Source organism: Nerophis ophidion, linkage group LG06, assembly GCF_033978795.1.
Source record: "Nerophis ophidion isolate RoL-2023_Sa linkage group LG06, RoL_Noph_v1.0, whole genome shotgun sequence".
Taxonomy (NCBI): Eukaryota; Metazoa; Chordata; class Actinopteri; order Syngnathiformes; family Syngnathidae; genus Nerophis; species Nerophis ophidion.
The window spans coordinates 886,078-906,337 of NC_084616.1; the positions used below are offsets into that span (position 1 = coordinate 886,078).

At 39.6% G+C, this 20,260-nt stretch overlaps 1 protein-coding gene across 2 annotated transcripts in view; it reads left to right on the plus strand.

Moving 5' to 3' along the window:
* The window catches only part of stk38a (serine/threonine kinase 38a), a 41,419-nt gene extending 28,604 nt beyond the window's left edge, over positions 1–12,815 (plus strand). For both annotated transcript variants that reach the window (XM_061902362.1, XM_061902363.1), the window contains exons 9-14: positions 4,553–4,614; positions 8,067–8,184; positions 8,251–8,374; positions 8,444–8,539; positions 9,914–10,008; positions 11,758–12,815. In XM_061902362.1, coding sequence (XP_061758346.1) covers positions 4,553–4,614; positions 8,067–8,184; positions 8,251–8,374; positions 8,444–8,539; positions 9,914–10,008; positions 11,758–11,894 — 632 coding nt within the window. In that variant the 3' untranslated portion in view covers positions 11,895–12,815. The remainder of the gene's footprint in view (positions 1–4,552; positions 4,615–8,066; positions 8,185–8,250; positions 8,375–8,443; positions 8,540–9,913; positions 10,009–11,757) is intronic.
* The last annotated feature ends 7,445 nt before the right edge of the window (positions 12,816–20,260 follow it).

Consider the following 20,260-nt stretch of genomic DNA (forward strand, 5'->3'; position numbering starts at 1 on the left):
ATGCTGACTACAACACTTTCACCCTACAACAATCACTAATACACCCCCATACCATCACACATGCTGACTACAACACTTTCACCCTACAACAATCACTAATACACCCCATACCATCACACATGCTGCCTAGAACACTTTCACCCTACAACAATCACTAATACACCCCCATACCATCACACATGCTGCCTAGAACACTTTCACCCTACAACAATCACTAATACACCCCCATACCATCACACATGCTGACTACAACACTTTCACCCTGCAACAATCACTAATACACCCCCATACCATCACACATGCTGACTACAACACTTTCACCCTACAACAATCACTAATACACCCCCATACCATCACACATGCTGACTACAACACTTTCACCCTACAACAATCACTAATACACCCCCATACCATCACACATGCTGACTACAACACTTTCACCCTACAACAATCACTAATACACCCCCATACCATCACACATGCTGACTACAACACTTTCACCCTGCAACAATCACTAATACACCCCCATACCATCACACATGCTGACTACAACACTTTCACCCTACAACAATCACTAATACACCCCCATACCATCACACATGCTGACTACAACACTTTCACCCTACAACAATCACTAATACACCCCCATACCATCACACATGCTGACTACAACACTTTCACCCTACAACAATCACTAATACACCCCCATACCATCACACATGCTGACTACCACACTTTCACCCTACAACAATCACTAATACACCCCCATACCATCACACATGCTGACTACAACACTTTCACCCTACAACAATCACTAATACACCCCCATACCATCACACATGCTGACTACAACACTTTCACCCTACAACAATCACTAATACACCCCCATACCATCACACATGCTGACTACAACACGTTCACCCTACAACAATCACTAATACACCCCCATACCATCACACATGCTGACTACAACACTTTCACCCTACAACAATCACTAATACACCCCCATACCATCACACATGCTGACTACAACACTTTCACCCTACAACAATCACTAATACACCCCCATACCATCACACATGCTGACTACAACACTTTCACCCTACAACAATCACTAATACACCCCCATACCATCACACATGCTGACTACAACACTTTCACCCTACAACAATCACTAATACACCCCCATACCATCACACATGCTGACTACCACACTTTCACCCTACAACAATCACTAATACACCCCCATACCATCACACATGCTGACTACAACACTTTCACCCTACAACAATCACTAATACACCCCCATACCATCACACATGCTGACTACAACACTTTCACCCTACAACAATCACTAATACACCCCCATACCATCACACATGCTGACTACAACACTTTCACCCTACAACAATCACTAATACACCCCCATACCATCACACATGCTGACTACAACACTTTCACCCTACAACAATCACTAATACACCCCCATACCATCACACATGCTGCCTACAACACTTTCACCCTACAACAATCACTAATACACCCCCATACCATCACACATGCTGACTACAACACTTTCACCCTACAACAATCACTAATACACCCCCATACCATCACACATGCTGACTACAACACTTTCACCCTACAACAATCACTAATACACCCCCATACCATCACACATGCTGACTACCACACTTTCACCCTACAACAATCACTAATACACCCCCATACCATCACACATGCTGACTACAACACTTTCACCCTACAACAATCACTAATACACCCCCATACCATCACACATGCTGACTACAACACTTTCACCCTACAACAATCACTAATACACCCCCATACCATCACACATGCTGACTACAACACTTTCACCCTACAACAATCACTAATACACCCCCATACCATCACACATGCTGACTACAACACTTTCACCCTACAACAATCACTAATACACCCCCATACCATCACACATGCTGACTACAACACTTTCACCCTACAACAGTCCCCGTGGTTCTTTTCCTCTTTGGTCCACATGTTCCAAAAACAATTTGACCACAGATCAATTTTCCACTTTGCATCAGTCCATCTTAGATGAGCTCGGGCTCAGCAAAGCATTTCTGGGTGTTGTTGATAAATGACTTTGGCTTTGCACTGTAGAGTTTTAACTTGCACTTACAGATGTAGCGACCAACTGTAGTTACTGACAGTGGTTTTATGAAGGGTTCCTGAGCTCATGTGGTGATATCCTTTACACACTGATGTGGGTTTTTTGATGCAGTAGCGCCTGAGGGATCCAAGGTGCGTAATATCATGGCTTACGTGCAGTGATTTCTCCACATTCTCTCAACAATTAGATTTATATAGCGCTTTTCTAGACACTCAAAGCGCTTCACAGAGTAGCGAGAAGCCATCATTCATTCACACCTGCTGGTGGTAAACTTCTTTCATCATTCATTCACACCTCCTGGTGGTAAACTACTTTCATCATTCATTCACACCTGCTGGTGGTAAACTACTTTCATCATTCATTCACACCTGCTGGTGGTGGTAAACTACTTTCATCATTCATTCACACCTGCTGGTGGTGGTAAACTACTTTCATCATTAATTCACACCTGCTGGTGGTAAGATACTTTCATCATTCATTCACACCTGCTGGTGGTGGTAAACTACTTTCATCATTAATTCACACCTGCTGGTGGTAAGATACTTTCATCATTCGTTCACACATGGTGGTTGTGGTAAACTACTTTCATCATTCATTCATACCTGCTGGTGGTAAACTACTTTCATCATTAATTCACACCTGCTGGTGGTAAGCTACTTTCATCATTCGTTCACACATGGTGTTGGTAAACTACTTTTATCTTTCATTCATTCACACACGGTGGCGGTGGTAAACTACTTTCATCATTCATTCACACACGGTGGCGGTGGTAAACTACTTTCATCATTCATTCACACATGGTGGTGGTGGTAAGCTACTGTCCTCGCTACATCTTGCCTTGGGGTAGACTGACAGAAGCGTGGCTGCCAGTTTGCGGTAATGCCCTTCCGACCACCGCCCATCATTCGTTCACCAGTGTGAGCAGCACCGTGGGCAAAGGGTGAAGTGTCCTGCCCAAGGACACAACGGCAGCTGTTTGGATGTCAAGAGGCGGGGAGCGAACCTGCAACCCTCAGGTTTCTGACATGGCCGCTCTACCCACTGTGCCATGCCGCCTCTTATGATTTAACAGAGCCTAGATGGTCAAATCCCTAAATTCCTTGCAATAGCTGCTTGAGAAATGGTGTTCTTAAACAATTTGACAAAGTGGTGACCCTCGCCCCGTCCTTGTTGGTGAATGAGTGAGCATTTCATGGAAGCTGCTTTTATAGCCAATCATGGCACCCACCTGTTCCCAATTAGCCTGTTCACCTGTGGGATGTTCCAAATAAGTCTTTGATGAGCAGTCCTCAACTTTCCCACTCTTTTTTGCCAGTTGTGCCAGCTTTTTTGAGACATGTTGCAGCCATCAAATTCCAAATGAGCTATTATTTGCAAAAAAAGAAGAAAGTTTGTCGGTGTGAAGATGAAATATCTTGTCTTTGCAGTCTATTCAATTGAATATAAGTTGAAAAGGATTTGTTGCATTCTCTTTTTATTTAGCATTTACACAAGGTGACCACTTCACTGTTTCTGGCTTTTGTACAAACCGCACAGCAGTTTATTAAACGGCCTCGAATCTCATTTGTCAAGCTGAGAAAAGCTTATTATTTTACTTGTTTATTTCTTACTAATTCATATTCGTTTGTTCTTTTCAATCAATCAATCGAAGACTACTTATATAGCCCAAAATCACAAGTGTCTCAAAGGGCTGCACAAGCCACATCAGGGTAAGAAAAAAATCCAAAAAAGAAATTGAAAGTTATTTTGATGTGACAGTACTCCTGTTTTCAAATGAATGAATAATCGTGATTACAAGATAACTCAGAAATAAACGTAATGTTTGCCATGATGGTCCAGCCTTAGTTTGAAGTGTAGTTAAATACTGTGCCTGCCTGTGTATGTTGGTTCAAGTCTGTCAAACATTGTACAAGTCATTGAGTTATAACAGCTTTATCATTCTTTTTTTCTTAAAGTCCTGCTTCTCAAGACTCATATTTATTTTTCAAATGTAATGTTAACTGTAGTGTGAGCACACTTTTCTTCCTTAGCAGAACAGGCCTTTTTGTAGGCTTTCAAAAGATGTGCTAGTGATGCTGGCTAATAAGGTTGGATGTGTTTTGTTCCTCTCCTCACGCAATATTTGTGGAACATTTGTTGCAAACGCTATACTGATCTGAAACACCATCCCGCCATTTTTTTTTTACAATCAGCTCAGAGGACATTTATGAAAGGGAGCGCTTGATTTGCCCACCCTAAGCCGCCAACAGTACAGGAGTGTTTCACCACTGTTTGGTCGTCTATCGCTGCTGTTTTTCCTACATAATTCCTCATATAATGATGTGTTCTTAGTTTGATGCTCCCTCCTTCTAATACTGCCTGCTTGTCTGTCCACAGCCTTTCAGAACATGAACTCCAAGAGGAAAGCAGAGACGTGGAAGAGAAACAGGAGGCAGCTGGTATGAACTCTGCATGGATTATCTCACAAATTGCCATCTGACCTTGTCCACATCATTTAGAAAAACAACTAAATGTCTGCAAATGTATTGGCTATTATGAATATTAGAGGTTAACACGTGTCCGCCAAACCTGAGACTCATTAAGCATCACAATAGACAAAATATTGACAACGTGCTGAGCTGCGAGACAAGATGGTGTTTCCTGTTTTTATTGACATCTGGAAACCTGGCTATAGACCACATTCTACATCAGGGGTGTCAACTCACAATTTTTTTCATTTTGAAACCAGCACAATATATCATTTTTGTCACCCTTAAGGCTAGCCTCAGGTTTGGGGAATATTAAAGGGGAACCGCACTTTTTGGGGAATTTTGCCTATCATTCACAATCATTATTAAAGACATGAGGACAGGTGTAATTTAATTTTTTTTAATGCTTTCTAAATATTAAATTAGTGCAATCAAACGTCTCCTTACAATAGAGCCCGTTCTGCCTATAAAGCCCTTAAAAACATCCAAACACCTCCATTAATGTTTCATATACACGATGTAAGTATATATGTCATGTAGTAACATTCATAATAACATGTAATATATACATGATGTAAGTATATATGTCATGTAGTAACATTCATAATAACATGTAATATATACATGATGTAAGTATATATGTCATGTAGTAACATTCATAATAACATGCTATATATACATGATGTAAGTATATATGTCATGTAGTAACATTCATAATAACATGTAATATATACATGATGTAAGTATATATGTAGTATCTAGTAACATTCATAATAACATGTAATATATACATGATGTAAGTATATATGTAGTATCTAGTAACATTCATAATAACATGTAATATATACATGATGTAAGTATATATGTAGTATCTAGTAACATTCATAATAACATGTAATATATACATGATGTAAGTATATATGTAGTATCTAGTAACATTCATAATAACATGTAATATATACATGATGTAAGTATATATGTCATGTAGTAACATTCATAATAACATGTAATATATACATGTTGTAAGTATATATGTAGTATCTACTAACATTCATAATAACATGTAATATATACATGATGTAAGTATATATGTCATGTAGTAACATTCATAATAACATGTAATATATACATGATGTAAGTATATATGTAGTATCTAGTAACATTCATAATAACATGTAATATATACATGATGTAAGTATATATGTCATGTAGTAACATTCATAATAACATGTAATATTTGATGTATGATGTACCCTGAAAGGGACAAGCGGTAGAAAATGGATGGATGGATATACATGATGTAAGTATATTTGTAATGTAGTAACATTTATAATATTTAAGTATTTGACCCTTTTTAGCATACTCTACAAATTAATTCAAAAAACGCATCACGACGTTCGCTTTCTTTGTATTCGTCACTGATTATTACTCACTGCAGACTTAAAGGGAGACAACAAACATAATGAAACATCACTTAATGTACAAGGTCTGCTCTCATCAATCAATCAATGTTTATTTATATAGTCCTAAATCACAAGTGTCTCAAAGGGCTGCACAAGCCACAATGCTGTCATTAGGATGCCGACTGCCAGGATGTTTATATATTCCCATTTAGATGAAGAATGACTCACAATCTTCACGGAGAAAGGGTGGGTGGTCCAGGCCTTTTTTTGTGTCCTTTTCATCATCCCTGGGTCTAAATTGGCTCTCGAAGCATACCAACTTGTTGCGAATGCGTCCTCAGCCTCCTGCTATCTGGGTGAGGTGCATGATTTATGATCTCCAGAGAGCAGGGAAGCGAGGAAGCAGCTGATCAGTCATCGATGTCAACATGGGGACGCAGGAAGTGATTATGTCACCGCTATAAATAGTTTGTCTGCGTTAGTGTGTATAATAACAATATCACTAATACCGTGTTTTTCGGAGTATAAGTCGCTCCGGAGTATACGTCGCACCGGCCGAAAATGCATAATAAAGAAGGAAAAAAACGTACATACGTCACACTGGAGTATAAGTCGCAATTAGGGGAAATGTATTTGATAAAAGCCAACAAGAATAGACATTTGAAAGGCAATTTAAAATAAATAAAGAATAGTGAAGGACAGGCTGAATAAGTGTAGCTTATATGAGGCATAAATAAGCAACTGCTATGTTAACCTAAGAGTCATTCAAAGAACTAGAACATATAGAACATGCTATACCTTTACCAAACTATCTCTCACTCCTAATCCATAAATCTTCTTCCTGGATGTGGCTTCTAAACAACTCTGACAACTCCAAAGGTAAACACTGTGCCGCTTCCTCTTGTCCTTTTCTGCCAAATATTTCACTACATCCAGCTTGTCATCTGCACTACATGATCTCCTTTTCAACGCCATTTTTCTTCAGCCCTTCTCACTTTTTATAAGTTACAGCCGACCATGAAATTATCCATTTTAATAGCTAGGGCAGTAGCATATAGCATATAGCAGTTAGCGTCCCATGACCCACAATGCACTTCTGCCATGACCCTCCCCCGCCAAATTCTTATTGGTTGACGTGTGTGTGACGATCGCTGACATTTTCTTGGTCTCTTCTGCGAATCAAATAAAAAATAATGATATTTTACGGTAATGTGTTAATAATTTCACACATAAGTCCAGGGTGTACCCCGCCTTCCGCCCGATTGTAGCTGAGATAGGCGCCAGCGCCCCCCGCGACCCCGAAAGGGAATAAGCGGTAGAAAATGGATGGATGGATAAGTCGCACCCACGGCCAAACTATGAAAAAAACTGCAACTTATAGTCCGAAAATGACGGTACTTGGCTAATAATCATTGGTACTTTTAACTTTAGCTTAATATTCAATATTCAAATATTCTGCAAAAGTTCCCCTTTAAATTGGTCAATAATTCAGAACATTGTTTTAGAATTTTTACGTTTTGAGCAAGGGACACGAGGCAGAAAATGGATGGACTTTTTGAAGGAGTTTTCAAAAAAGAAACCCTACTAAAAGATCCATAAAGGGCCCATTCATTAAACTGTTGAAAATATGTCATGTATCTTTTTTGTTTGATTTCTTTGAATGTTTAAATCTTTTAGTTCAGCTTAAAGTTTTTTGTAATTATTATTTATGTTTGTAAGACCTTTTTTGTCAAAGAAAACCTTTGTTTTTACATGGCAAACACAAAATATGTAATATTTTTCCCCAAAACATTTCTGGAAGTGGAGGATTTGATGTATTGGAGCTTTGGAGTGTTTAATAATAGCAAGACGGATTTTGATGTATTATTTTTTTGAGCAGTGAAAGTTTTGAGGAAAAAAACCAGCCTGCCTGGCAGCTTTGTGTCAACATTTCCACGTTTTCCTCTCTGTTACACCTTTTTTGTTAATGTGCCCTAAAAGTGATGTGCGGGCTGTGAGAACCTGGTTGTGTCCTCTCAGGCTTTCTCCACGGTGGGAACTCCGGACTACATCGCCCCTGAGGTCTTCATGCAGAACGGCTACAACAAGCTGTGTGACTGGTGGAGTCTGGGGGTCATCATGTACGAGATGCTCATCGGTGAGTCTTCATCCCGCTCGCAGCGTGGCCGGGGGGCTCAGCAACATGTACCCTACCTGTCTTCAGGTTATCCCCCCTTCTGCTCCGAGACCCCCCAGGAGACGTACAGGAAGGTGATGAACTGGCGCGAGACGCTCACCTTTCCTCCAGAAGTGCCTATTTCAGAGAAGGCCAAAGACCTCATCCTCAGGTGTGAGCTGACAGCGTGAGGTTGGATGTGTTTGAGTGTGATGATAAAGGTGGACTATTGTGTGTGCAGGTTCTGCTGTGAAGAGGAACACAGGACTGGTGCTGCTGGTGTGGAGGAAATCAAGTCCAATCCATTCTTTGAGGGCGTGGACTACGACCATATCAGGTATTACTGACAGTGTTTCTAGATCTATATTGTAATGTACTATATGGACTCTATTAGCAACTAGGGCTGGGCAATATATGGATATACTGCCTTTATGGCGGCTTTGTCTCTGTGCGATACAGAAAATGACTACATGCTGATATTGGAGTATACCTTCTCACACAGTTGCTTTTTGCTGCTGGCATTACACTACAGGCTCTTCTCACTCTTTCCTGTCTCTCCTTCTCACTGACAAGCAGGCACACATTCTTACACACCTCACATACTGTCACCCCACATACTGTCACCTCACATACTGTCACCTCACATACTGTCACCTCACATACTGTCACCTCACACCTCACATACTGTCACCTCACATACTGTCACCTCACATACTGTCACCTCACATGCTGTCACCTCACATACTGTCACCTCACATACTGTCACCTCACATACTGTCACCTCACACCTCACATACTGTCACCTCACATACTGTCACCTCACATACTGTCACCTCACATACTGTCACCTCACACCTCACATACTGTCACCTCACATACTGTCACCTCACACCTCACATACTGTCACCTCACATACTGTCACCTCACATACTGTCACCTCACATACTGTCACCTCACACCTCACATACTGTCACCTCACATACTGTCACCTCACATACTGTCACCTCACACTTCACATACTGTCACCTCACATACTGTCACCTTACACCTCACATACTGTCACCTCACATACTGTCACCTCACATACTGTCACCTCACATACTGTCACCTCACACCTCACATACTGTCACCTCACATACTGTCACCTCATACCTCACATACTGTCACCTCACATACTGTCACCTCACACCTCACATACTGTCACCTCACACCTCACATACTGTCACCTCACACCTCACATACTGTCACCTCACATACTGTCACCTCACACCTCACATACTGTCACCTCATACCTCACATACTGTCACCTCATACCTCACATACTGTCACGTCACATACTGTCACCTCACATACTGTCACCTCATACCTCACATACTGTCACCTTACACGTCACGTGTATATATATGTGTATATACGTGTATGTATACATATATGTATATATGTATATGTGTGTGTATGTAGATAGATAGTACTTTATGTATGATTTACTTGATGACATGTAGTAAGTGACTGAAAGAAAAGAGCAAGGCTCACAAGGTGTGATTGTTGTTGGGTGACATTGTTGGCTGACTACACCTCCTTTTATGAAACACACCCAGTGCTTAAACAAAAGTAGTAAGTCAACACTTTTAATACTAACTTGGAAACACAATACAACTGTGAGGATCAGTTGACACAAACAGGTAACCATGACAACTGTCTTGTTGTGCAGGGAGAGACCTGCAGCCATCCCCATTGAGATCAAAAGCATCGATGACACTTCAAACTTTGATGACTTCCCAGATTCTGATATTCTCACACCAACTGGTTGGTTGACTCACTCTGCACCTGTTGCACCATGCATTGTGGACACACTACTCTGTGTGTGTGTGTGTGTATATATGTATGTATATATATATACATATATATATATATATATATATATATATATATATATATACAGTGGGGCAAAAAAGTATTTAGTCAGCCAGCGATTGTGCAAGTTCTCCCACTTCAAATGATGACAGAGGTCTGTCATTTTCATCATAGGTACACTTCAACTGGGAGAGACAGAATGTGGAAAAAAATCCAGGAATTCACCTTGTAGGAATTTTAATTAATTTTTTTGTAAGTGATGGTGGAAAATAAGTATTTGGTGACTTCAAACAAGGAAGATCTCTGGCTCTCACAGACCTGTAACTTCTTCTTTAAGAAGCTCTTCTGTCCTCCACTCGTTACCTGTATTAATGGCACTTGTTTGAACTCGTTATCTGTATAAAAGACACCTGTCCACAGACTCAAACAGTCAGACTCCAAACTCCACTATGGCCAAGACCAAAGAGCTGTCGAAAGACACCAGGAAAAGAAGTGTAGACCTGCACCAGACTGGGAAGAGATAATCTACAATAGGCAAGCAGCATGGTGGGAAAAAATCAACTGTGGGAGCAATTATCAGACAATGGAAGACATACAAGACCACTGATAGTCTCCCTCGATCTGGGGCTCCACACAAGATCTCATCCCGTGGGGTCAAAATGATCATGAAAACGGTGAGCAAAAATTCCACAACCACACGGGGGACCTGGTGAATGACTTGTAGAAAGCTGGGACCAAAGTAACAGAGGTTACCATCAGTAACACACTACGCCGACAGGGAATCAAATCCTGCAGTGCCAGACGTGTCCCCCTGCTTAATCCAGTGCATGTCCAGGCCCGTCTGAAGTTTGCCAGAGAGCACATGGATGATACAGCAGAGGATTGGGAGAATGTCATGTGATCAGATGAAACCAAAACGGAACTTTTTGGTATAAACTCAACTGGTGGTGTTTGGAGGAAGAAGAATACTGAGTTGCATCCCAAGAACACCACACCTACTGTGAAGCATGGGGGTGGAAACATCATGCTTTGGGGCTGTTTTTCTGCTAAGGGGACAGGACGATTGATCCGTGTTAAGGAAAGAATGAATGGGGCCATGTATCCTGAGATTTGGAGCCAAAACCTCCTTCCATCAGTGAGAGATTTGAATGCTTGACCAAATACTTATTTTCCACCAAAATTTGCAAAATAATTCTTTAAAATTCCTGGATTTTTTCCCACATTCTGTCTCTCACAGTTGAAGTGTACCTATGATGAAAATGACACACCTCTGTCATCATTTGAAGTGGGAGAACTTGCACAATCGCTGGCTGACTAAATACTTTTATGCCCCACTGTATGTATATATATATATATATATATATATATATATATATATATATATATATATATATATATATATATATATATATATATATATATATATATATATGTGTGTATATATGTGTATATATGTGTGTGTATATATATATATATCAATGTCGTCATCGGACTCGATGGACAATCATAAGCATATATATATATATATATATATATATATATATATATATATATATATATATCACACACACACACACACACACACACACATACACACACACATAACTATCAACTATCTTTCCCTATTTAGCAGACACAGTGTAGGTTTGCAGCACAGTCGTTGCCTTGGACTTGAAGTGTTGCCTTTGTGTGTTGTTGCAGCCACTCAGGTGTCCAACCACTCGGACACGGACCTGAAGAACAAGGACTGGGTGTTCATCAACTACACCTACAAGCGCTTTGAAGGCCTCACAGCCAGAGGATCTATTCCCACCTACATGAAGTCCGCCAAGAGATGAACCAAGGACTTCCTTTTGGAGAAGATTGCTTTCTGCTGCCTTCACTGCTCTGCACCTCCACCTGGACTTGGGACTGTTCTCTGGGGTGAAGAGGACACATTCCTTCTTTTCTAAACCAGCTCCCCCACTCGACACTTGACAGCAAGCAAGTGCTCTTCAGGGATTTTCTCCAAATGTCTTTGCTGCCACCAAGTGCTGCTCAACCAAAGACTGGATCAAGAAGGTTCCAGTCCGCAACATCTTAGCACCTTATGTCATGCTCGTCGTCAAGGCAACGCACCGACCCACTTGGTGACGACGGGATCACATTCCCATCTTTTCCAAGCGCTTGCTTCCGACAACACGCTAAAGTTGTCCACCATATCCCACATGCTGTCTTTTAAAATGAATGTAAAGCAAGTTTTAGAAGCAAACTTTTTTGTTTTGCAACAATAATTCCAAATGCTGATTGTCTGAATGTTCAAGGATGGATGACAAATGTTGATTTCTTCACATTTTAATTGATTTGACAGAAATGTCCAGCTCTCTTGCATTAATCTTAAGCCGACTTATTTTAAGCAGGACAAATGGGCTCCCGTATCTGCTGGCGTGAAGCTTTCTTAGGAACATAAGACTTTGATGAAGTGGAGCACGTAAGCAGAGGAGATCTCTGTGGACATTTTCTTTCTTGGCAGGGTACATTTCTGATTGTTTAAAAGCCATCTGTTACGGGAGTGATTGTGCTTAGTTGCCTTAAGAAAAGAAGCAATACAGCGTCCATGTTAGAATGAGAAGATCTTTATGTTACACACGTGTGTTTATGTCGTGGAGAAGTGCGAGCCGGGAAGGTGGATGTACATTTTTATTTTTATTTAAACCACTTCTCTTTTCACAGCGTGTATTGTTCTTCTGCTATTTGACAATGAATTACTCTGCACTTAACTTGTCTCTTTTTTCAGCCATAAATCTGCATTTACTTCAAGAGTTAAATACGTTTAATAACTTTTAGTCCTGTAAACTTAAATAGAATGTGAAATCAATTCAGGAAAATATTTGAATTCCTGTTCAACACACTGCTCCTTCTCTTAACGGCCACTGGGTGGCAGTGTTGCGTCATGTGGGGGCGTGGTCAAGTTCACAATTCAAATCTGGGCAATACTGCGTTGCCAGACGTCCAATAAATATTATCACCCTCTGTACGATCGATCATTCCAAAAACGCCACAATGGAGGCTAATTGGAAGCTTTTCACAACATGATCAACTTTATTGTGTCCAAATACCACCGTTGTTGTTCTGGAACATCTGGCAGGTCAAATAGCAGAAATACTACACAGGTAGAAAGGAAGAAATGGATGGATGGATAACATTTTATTTTAAACAGAAGTAGTTCAGGTCAAATGAAGAACTAAATAGAAGAATGGAGTGATAGAAAATAACCTGAGTAGAGTGGAAGTAATAAGCTACCTTCTTCACCTGCTTGCAAGATGGAGGACGATGATGCTTGTCAGCCTCATGAAGTCATCAGGTGGGCACCCTCCTTCAATGATAGGCCCGCCACACCTGCATCAGGTGGGCACCCTCCTTCAATGATAGGCCCGCCACACCTGCATCAGGTGGGCACCCTCCTTCAATGATAGGCCCGCCACACCTGCATCAGGTGGGCACCCTCCTTCAATGATAGGCCCGCCACACCTGCATCAGGTGGGCACCCTCCTTCAATGATAGGCCCGCCACACCTGCATCAGGTGGGCACCCTCCTTCAATGATAGGCCCGCCACACCTGCATCAGGTGGGCACCCTCCTTCAATGATAGGCCCGCCACACCTGCATCAGGTGGGCACCCTCCTTCAATGATAGGCCCGCCACACCTGCATCAGGTGGGCACCCTCCTTCAATGATAGGCCCGCCACACCTGCATCAGGTGGGCACCCTCCTTCAATGATAGGCCCGCCACACCTGCATCAGGTGGGCACCCTCCTTCAATGATAGGCCCGCCACACCTGCATCAGGTGGGCACCCTCCTTCAATGATAGGCCCGCCACACCTGCATCAGGTGGGCACCCTCCTTCAATGATAGGCCCGCCACACCTGCAGAGGCCTCATCAGCAACACCTGGCGTCCCAGGTGAGCCCCCCTCTGCTTTGAACCAGTATGTGATGCAGGTGTCAAATACTTTTGCGGAGACTATTAGGTTCTTGCCTTTCTATTTACTCTTTGTGCACTTCTTAGTCACGTGACCTCCGCGGTCCAATCGGCTGTAGGTGTGTGCCGGTGGCCGGAGGTGACTGGTATGCTCTTGCTCTAGTTACTCTTTGGCAACTCCGCGCACTCCTCCCTTGTCACGTGACCACCGCGGTCCAATCAGAGGTGCTTATAAGCCGCTAGCAGGAAGTAACCAGGAGGCAAGACATGATCTTATTTCTGCTCAAAGTACTTTTTAAACCTCGTTTTCACCTGAAATATTCTGCTGACTCATTTTAAACTACGTGTGTGCGTGCGTGCGTGCGTACGTGTGTGTGTGCGCGTGCGCGTGCGTGTGCGTGCGTGCGTGCGTACGTGTGTGTGTGTGTGTGCGCGTGCGTGCGTACGTGTGTGTGTGCGCGTGCGTGTGCGCGTGCGTGCGTGCGTGCGTACGTGTGTGTGTGTGTTAGAGAGACAATCATTACTATTTGAGCATGTCTTCTTCTGTGTACTTTGTCAGCTCTTACTTCCTGTCTTTTCATTGTGTGAAGCAGAGACTTCTTCTTCTTCTTCTTCTTCTTCTTTTTCTTCTTCTTCTTCTTCTTCTTGTGTGCATCTCAGTGTGATGGAAGCATTAAAAGTAGTCTGTCGTCCACATTGAACATCAGCTGTTGACTGAACAGGAGCCGGAGTTGATTGGCTCGAAGTGTGTCTTCTATGTAATTGGAGGCAAGGCAACATTTTGTTTCCTCATAATCAGCACTGATCATATATATATGTATATATATATATATATATATATATATATATATATATATATGTATACATATATCAATCAATCAATATTTATTTATATAGCCCTAAATCACTAGTGTCTCAAAGGGCTGCACAAACCACTACGACATCCTCGGTAGGCCCACATAAGGGCAAGGAAAAACTCACACCCAGTGGGACGTCGGTGACAATGATGACTATGAGAACCTTGGAGAGGACCTCAAATGTGAGCAACCCCCCCTCTAGGGGACCGAAAGCAATGGATGTGGAGCGGGTCTAACATGATACTGTTAAAGTTCAATCCATAGTGGCTCCAACACAGCCGCGAGAGTTCAGTTCAAAGCGGATCCAAGACAGCAGCAAGAGTCCTGTCCACAGGAAACCATCTCAAGCGGAGGCGGATCAGCAGCGTAGAGATGTCCCCAACCCATACACAGGCGAGCGGTCCATCCTGGGTCCCGACTCTGGACAGCCAGTACTTCATCCATGGTCATCGCACCGGACCCCCTCCACAAGGGAGGGGGGGACAGAGGAGAAAAAGAAAAGAAGCGGCAGATCAACTGGTCTAAAAAGGGAGTCTATTTAAAGGCTAGAGTATACAGATGAGTTTTAAGGTGAGACTTAAATGTTTCTACTGAGGTAGCATCTCGAACTGTTACCGGGAGGGCATTCCAGAGTACTGGAGCCCGAACGGAAAACGCTCTATAGCCCGCAGACTTTTTTTGGGCTTTGGGAATCACTAATAAGCCGGAGTCTTTTGAAGGCAGATTTCTTGCCGGGACATATGGTACAATACAATCGTGGAGCTAAACCGTGTAGTATTTTATACGTAAGTAGTAAAACCTTAAAGTCACATCTTAAGTGCACAGGAAGCCAGTGCAGGTGAGCCAGTATAGGTATATATGTATGTATATATGTATATAAAGGTATATACAGTATATATGTATGTATATATGTATATAAAGGTATATACAGTATAGGTATATATGTATGTATATAAAGGTATATACAGTATAGGTATATATGTATGTATATAAAGGTATATACAGTATAGGTATATATGTATGTATATATGTATATAAAGGTATATACAGTATAGGTATATATGTATGTATATAAATGTATATACAGTATAGGTATATATGTATGTATATATGTATATAAAGGTATATACAGTATAGGTATATATGTATGTATATATGTATATAAAGGTATATACAGTATAGGTATACATGTATGTATATATGTATATAAAGGTATATACAGTATAGGTATACATGTATGTATATATGTATATAAAGGTATATACAGTATAGGTATATATGTATGTATATATGTATATAAAGGTATATACAGTATAGGTATACATGTATGTATATATGTATATAAAGGTATAAACAGTATAGGTATATATGTATGTATATATGTATATAAAGGTATAAACAGTATAGGTATATATGTATATAAAGGTATATACAGTATAGGTATATATGTATGTATATATGTATATAAAGGTATATACAGTATAGGTATATATGTATGTATATATGTATATAAAGGTATAAACAGTATAGGTATATATGTATATAAAGGTATATACAGTATAGGTATATATGTATGTATATATGTATATAAAGGTATATACAGTATATATGTATGTATATATGTATATAAAGGTATATACAGTACAGGTATACATGTATGTATATATGTATATAAAGGTATATACAGTATAGGTATATATGTATGTATATATGTATATAAAGGTATATACAGTACAGGCGTAATGTGATCAAACTTTCTTGTTCTTGTCAAAAGTCTAGCAGCCGCATTTTGTACCAACTGTAATTGTTTAATATTTATTTAATATTTAATAATATATATGATGATGATGATTATGATCACGAGACTGCTATGCTAACGCTAGCTTGGTTAGCTAAGGTATTAGCAGCTTGACATAAAGTAGCGACTGTCAATCCCGCTCGGAACAAAAGAAGAGCGGCGTCCAAACTCGCAACCCCGGCTCAACATCGCTGGTCTGCGTGCAAACTCTTCTTCTTGAGGCCATTGTTTGTTGGGCTGGGAGGAAAACTAACGGAAATCACCGATGTTTTTCTTTTATTGGCACTCACGGCAAGCACATCCGCTGCAGCCCTTCAAAATAAGAGTTTACAACAAACCTCCATTTCCGGTTCCTGTTGACGAGTGTTTGGGCGGCAAACAAGCAGGAAGTAGCAGGCAGTCAAGGAAATCTAAATATTTCTTTGGTTTTCTTCACGTGTGGAAATCACTTTAACAGTGTCATCCATCCATTTTCTACCACTTATTCCCTTTGGGGTCGCGGGGGGCATTGGTGCCTATCTCAGCTACAATCGGGCGGAAGGCGGCGTACACCCTGGACAAGTCGCCACTTCATCACAGGGCCGCCCTAACATTGATTTTGTACAAAAATATTAAAGTCCCTTAAATAGTCAATCATTGGAGGGGGAAAGTTGTTCAAAGAACAAGAAAAAAGCTGTGACTTTGCCATGGAAGAATCTAAAGAATCTAAAGAATCTAAAGAATCTAAAGAATCCAAAGAATCTAAAGAAGCCAAAGAATCTAAAGAATCTAAAGAATCCAAAGAATCTAAAGAAGCCAAAGAATCTAAAGAATCTAAAGAATCTAAAGAATCCAAAGAATCTAAAGAATCCAAAGAATCTAAAGAATCTAAAGAATCTAAAGAATCTAAAGAATCCAAAGAATCTAAAGAAGCCAAAGAATCTAAAGAATCTAAAGAATCCAAAGAATCTAAAGAAGCCAAAGAATCTAAAGAATCTAAAGAATCTAAAGAATCCAAAGAATCTAAAGAATCCAAAGAATCTAAAGAATCTAAAGAATCCAAAGAATCTAAAGAAGCCAAAGAATCTAAAGAATCTAAAGAATCTAAAGAATCCAAAGAATCTAAAGAATCTAAAGAATCCAAAGAATCTAAAGAATCCAAAGAATCCAAAGAATCTAAAGAATCTAAAGAATCCAAAGAATCTAAAGAATCCAAAGAATCTAAAGAATCTAAAGAATCTAAAGAAGCCTAAGAATCTAAAGAATCTAAAGAATCTAAAGAATCCAAAGAATCTAAAGAATCTAAAGAATCTAAAGAATCCAAAGAATCCAAAGAATCCAAAGAATCTAAAGAATCTAAAGAATCCAAAGAATCTAAAGAATCCAAAGAATCTAAAGAATCTAAAGAATCTAAAGAATCTAAAGAAGCCTAAGAATCTAAAGAATCTAAAGAATCTAAAGAATCTAAAGAACCCAAAGAATCCAAAGAATCTAAAGAATCCAAACAACACGCTGATGTCATTTCACACTGAATCTTCCACGTGAGGACGATCCTGTCACTAAATAAATACATTTGTTTTCCACTTCATGAACATGTTTTGCACTACAAATGATCAACTGATTTATGAAGTTGTAGTTCCGTGTTAGAAAGTAACAATGAAATGTTTTTGGGCCTGTGACACATTCTAAAAACTAAATAAAAACATTTCAGGATAAAACATTCCACAAAAAGATTGGGGGTACAATTTGCATGTCAATGCTGAAATGTGCAAGCCAGACTTAGATGCTAACATTACGATGCTAACAGTTAGCATGTAGCAAGTAGCAAGTCAGATGACTCGGAACTGTACACATGTAAAGTTAGCTTCAAAAGCTAGCATGCTAACAGTTAGCATGTAGCAAGTAGCAAGTCACATGACTCGGAACTGTACACATGTAAAGTTAGCTTCAAAAGCTAGCATGCTAACAGTTAGCATGTAGCAAGTACAGTGTAATATGACTGAGGTCTTTGGCTGTCAAATTGGCTGAAAAAGTTACAGAACTAATGTTATTTTGCTAAAGTTAGCATGTCAACAGTTTCTAGGTAGCAAGTAAAATGAGTGAATTGTTGCTCAGTCAAACAATGAGCATGCTAATGTAGCTTCACGCAGCTAGCGGGTGAGCGACAGTCTTATTGTTGTCTTCTACTTCTGTTATGTTGATGTTTTTACTTCTTTTAGCCTTTTTGTCTTCTACTTCTGTTATGTTGATGTTTTTACTTCTTTTAGCCTTTGTTGTCTTCTACTTCTGTTATGTTGATGTTTTTACTTCTTTTAGCCTTTGTTGTCTTCTACTTCTGTTATGTTGATGTTTTTACTTCTTTTAGCCTTTTTGTCTTCTACTTCTGTTATGTTGATGTTTTTACTTCTTTTAGCCTTTGTTGTCTTCTACTTCTGTTATGTTGATGTTTTTACTTCTTTTAGCCTTTTTGTCTTCTACTTCTGTTATGTTGATGTTTTTACTTCTTTTAGCCTTTTTGTCTTCTACTTCTGCTATGTTGATGTTTTTACTTCTTTTAGCCTTTTTGTCTTCTACTTCTGTTATGTTGATGTTTTTACTTCTTTTAGCCTTTGTTGTCTTCTACTTCTGTTATGTTGATGTTTTTACTTCTTTTAGCCTTTGTTGTCTTCTACTTCTGTTATGTTGATGTTTTTACTTCTTTTAGTCTTTGTTGTCTTCTACTTCTGTTATGTTGATGTTTTTACTTCTTTTAGCCTTTGTTGTCTTCTACTTCTGTTATGTTGATGTTTTTACTTCTTTTAGCCTTTTTGTCTTCTACTTCTGTTATGTTGATGTTTTTACTTCTTTTAGCCTTTTTGTCTTCTACTTCTGTTATGTTGATGTTTTTACTTCTTTTAGCCTTTGTTGTCTTCTACTTCTGTTATGTTGATGTTTTTACTTCTTTTAGCCTTTGTTGTCTTCTACTTCTGTTATGTTGATGTTTTTACTTCTTTTAGTCTTTGTTGTCTTCTACTTCTGTTATGTTGATGTTTTTACTTCTTTTAGCCTTTGTTGTCTTCTACTTCTGTTATGTTGATGTTTTTACTTCTTTTAGCCTTTTTGTCTTCTACTTCTGTTATGTTGATGTTTTTACTTCTTTTAGCCTTTTTGTCTTCTACTTCTGTTATGTTGATGTTTTTACTTCTTTTAGCCTTTGTTGTCTTCTACTTCTGTTATGTTGATGTTTTTACTTCTTTTAGCCTTTGTTGTCTTCTACTTCTGTTATGTTGATGTTTTTACTTCTTTTAGCCTTTGTTGTCTTCTACTTCTGTTATGTTGATGTTTTTACTTCTTTTAGCCTTTGTTGTCTTCTACTTCTGTTATGTTGATGTTTTTACTTCTTTTAGCCTTTTTGTCTTCTACTTCTGTTATGTTGATGTTTTTACTTCTTTTAGCCTTTTTGTCTTCTACTTCTGCTATGTTGATGTTTTTACTTCTTTTAGCCTTTTTGTCTTCTACTTCTGTTATGTTGATGTTTTTACTTCTTTTAGCCTTTGTTGTCTTCTACTTCTGTTATGTTGATGTTTTTACTTCTTTTAGCCTTTGTTGTCTTCTACTTCTGTTATGTTGA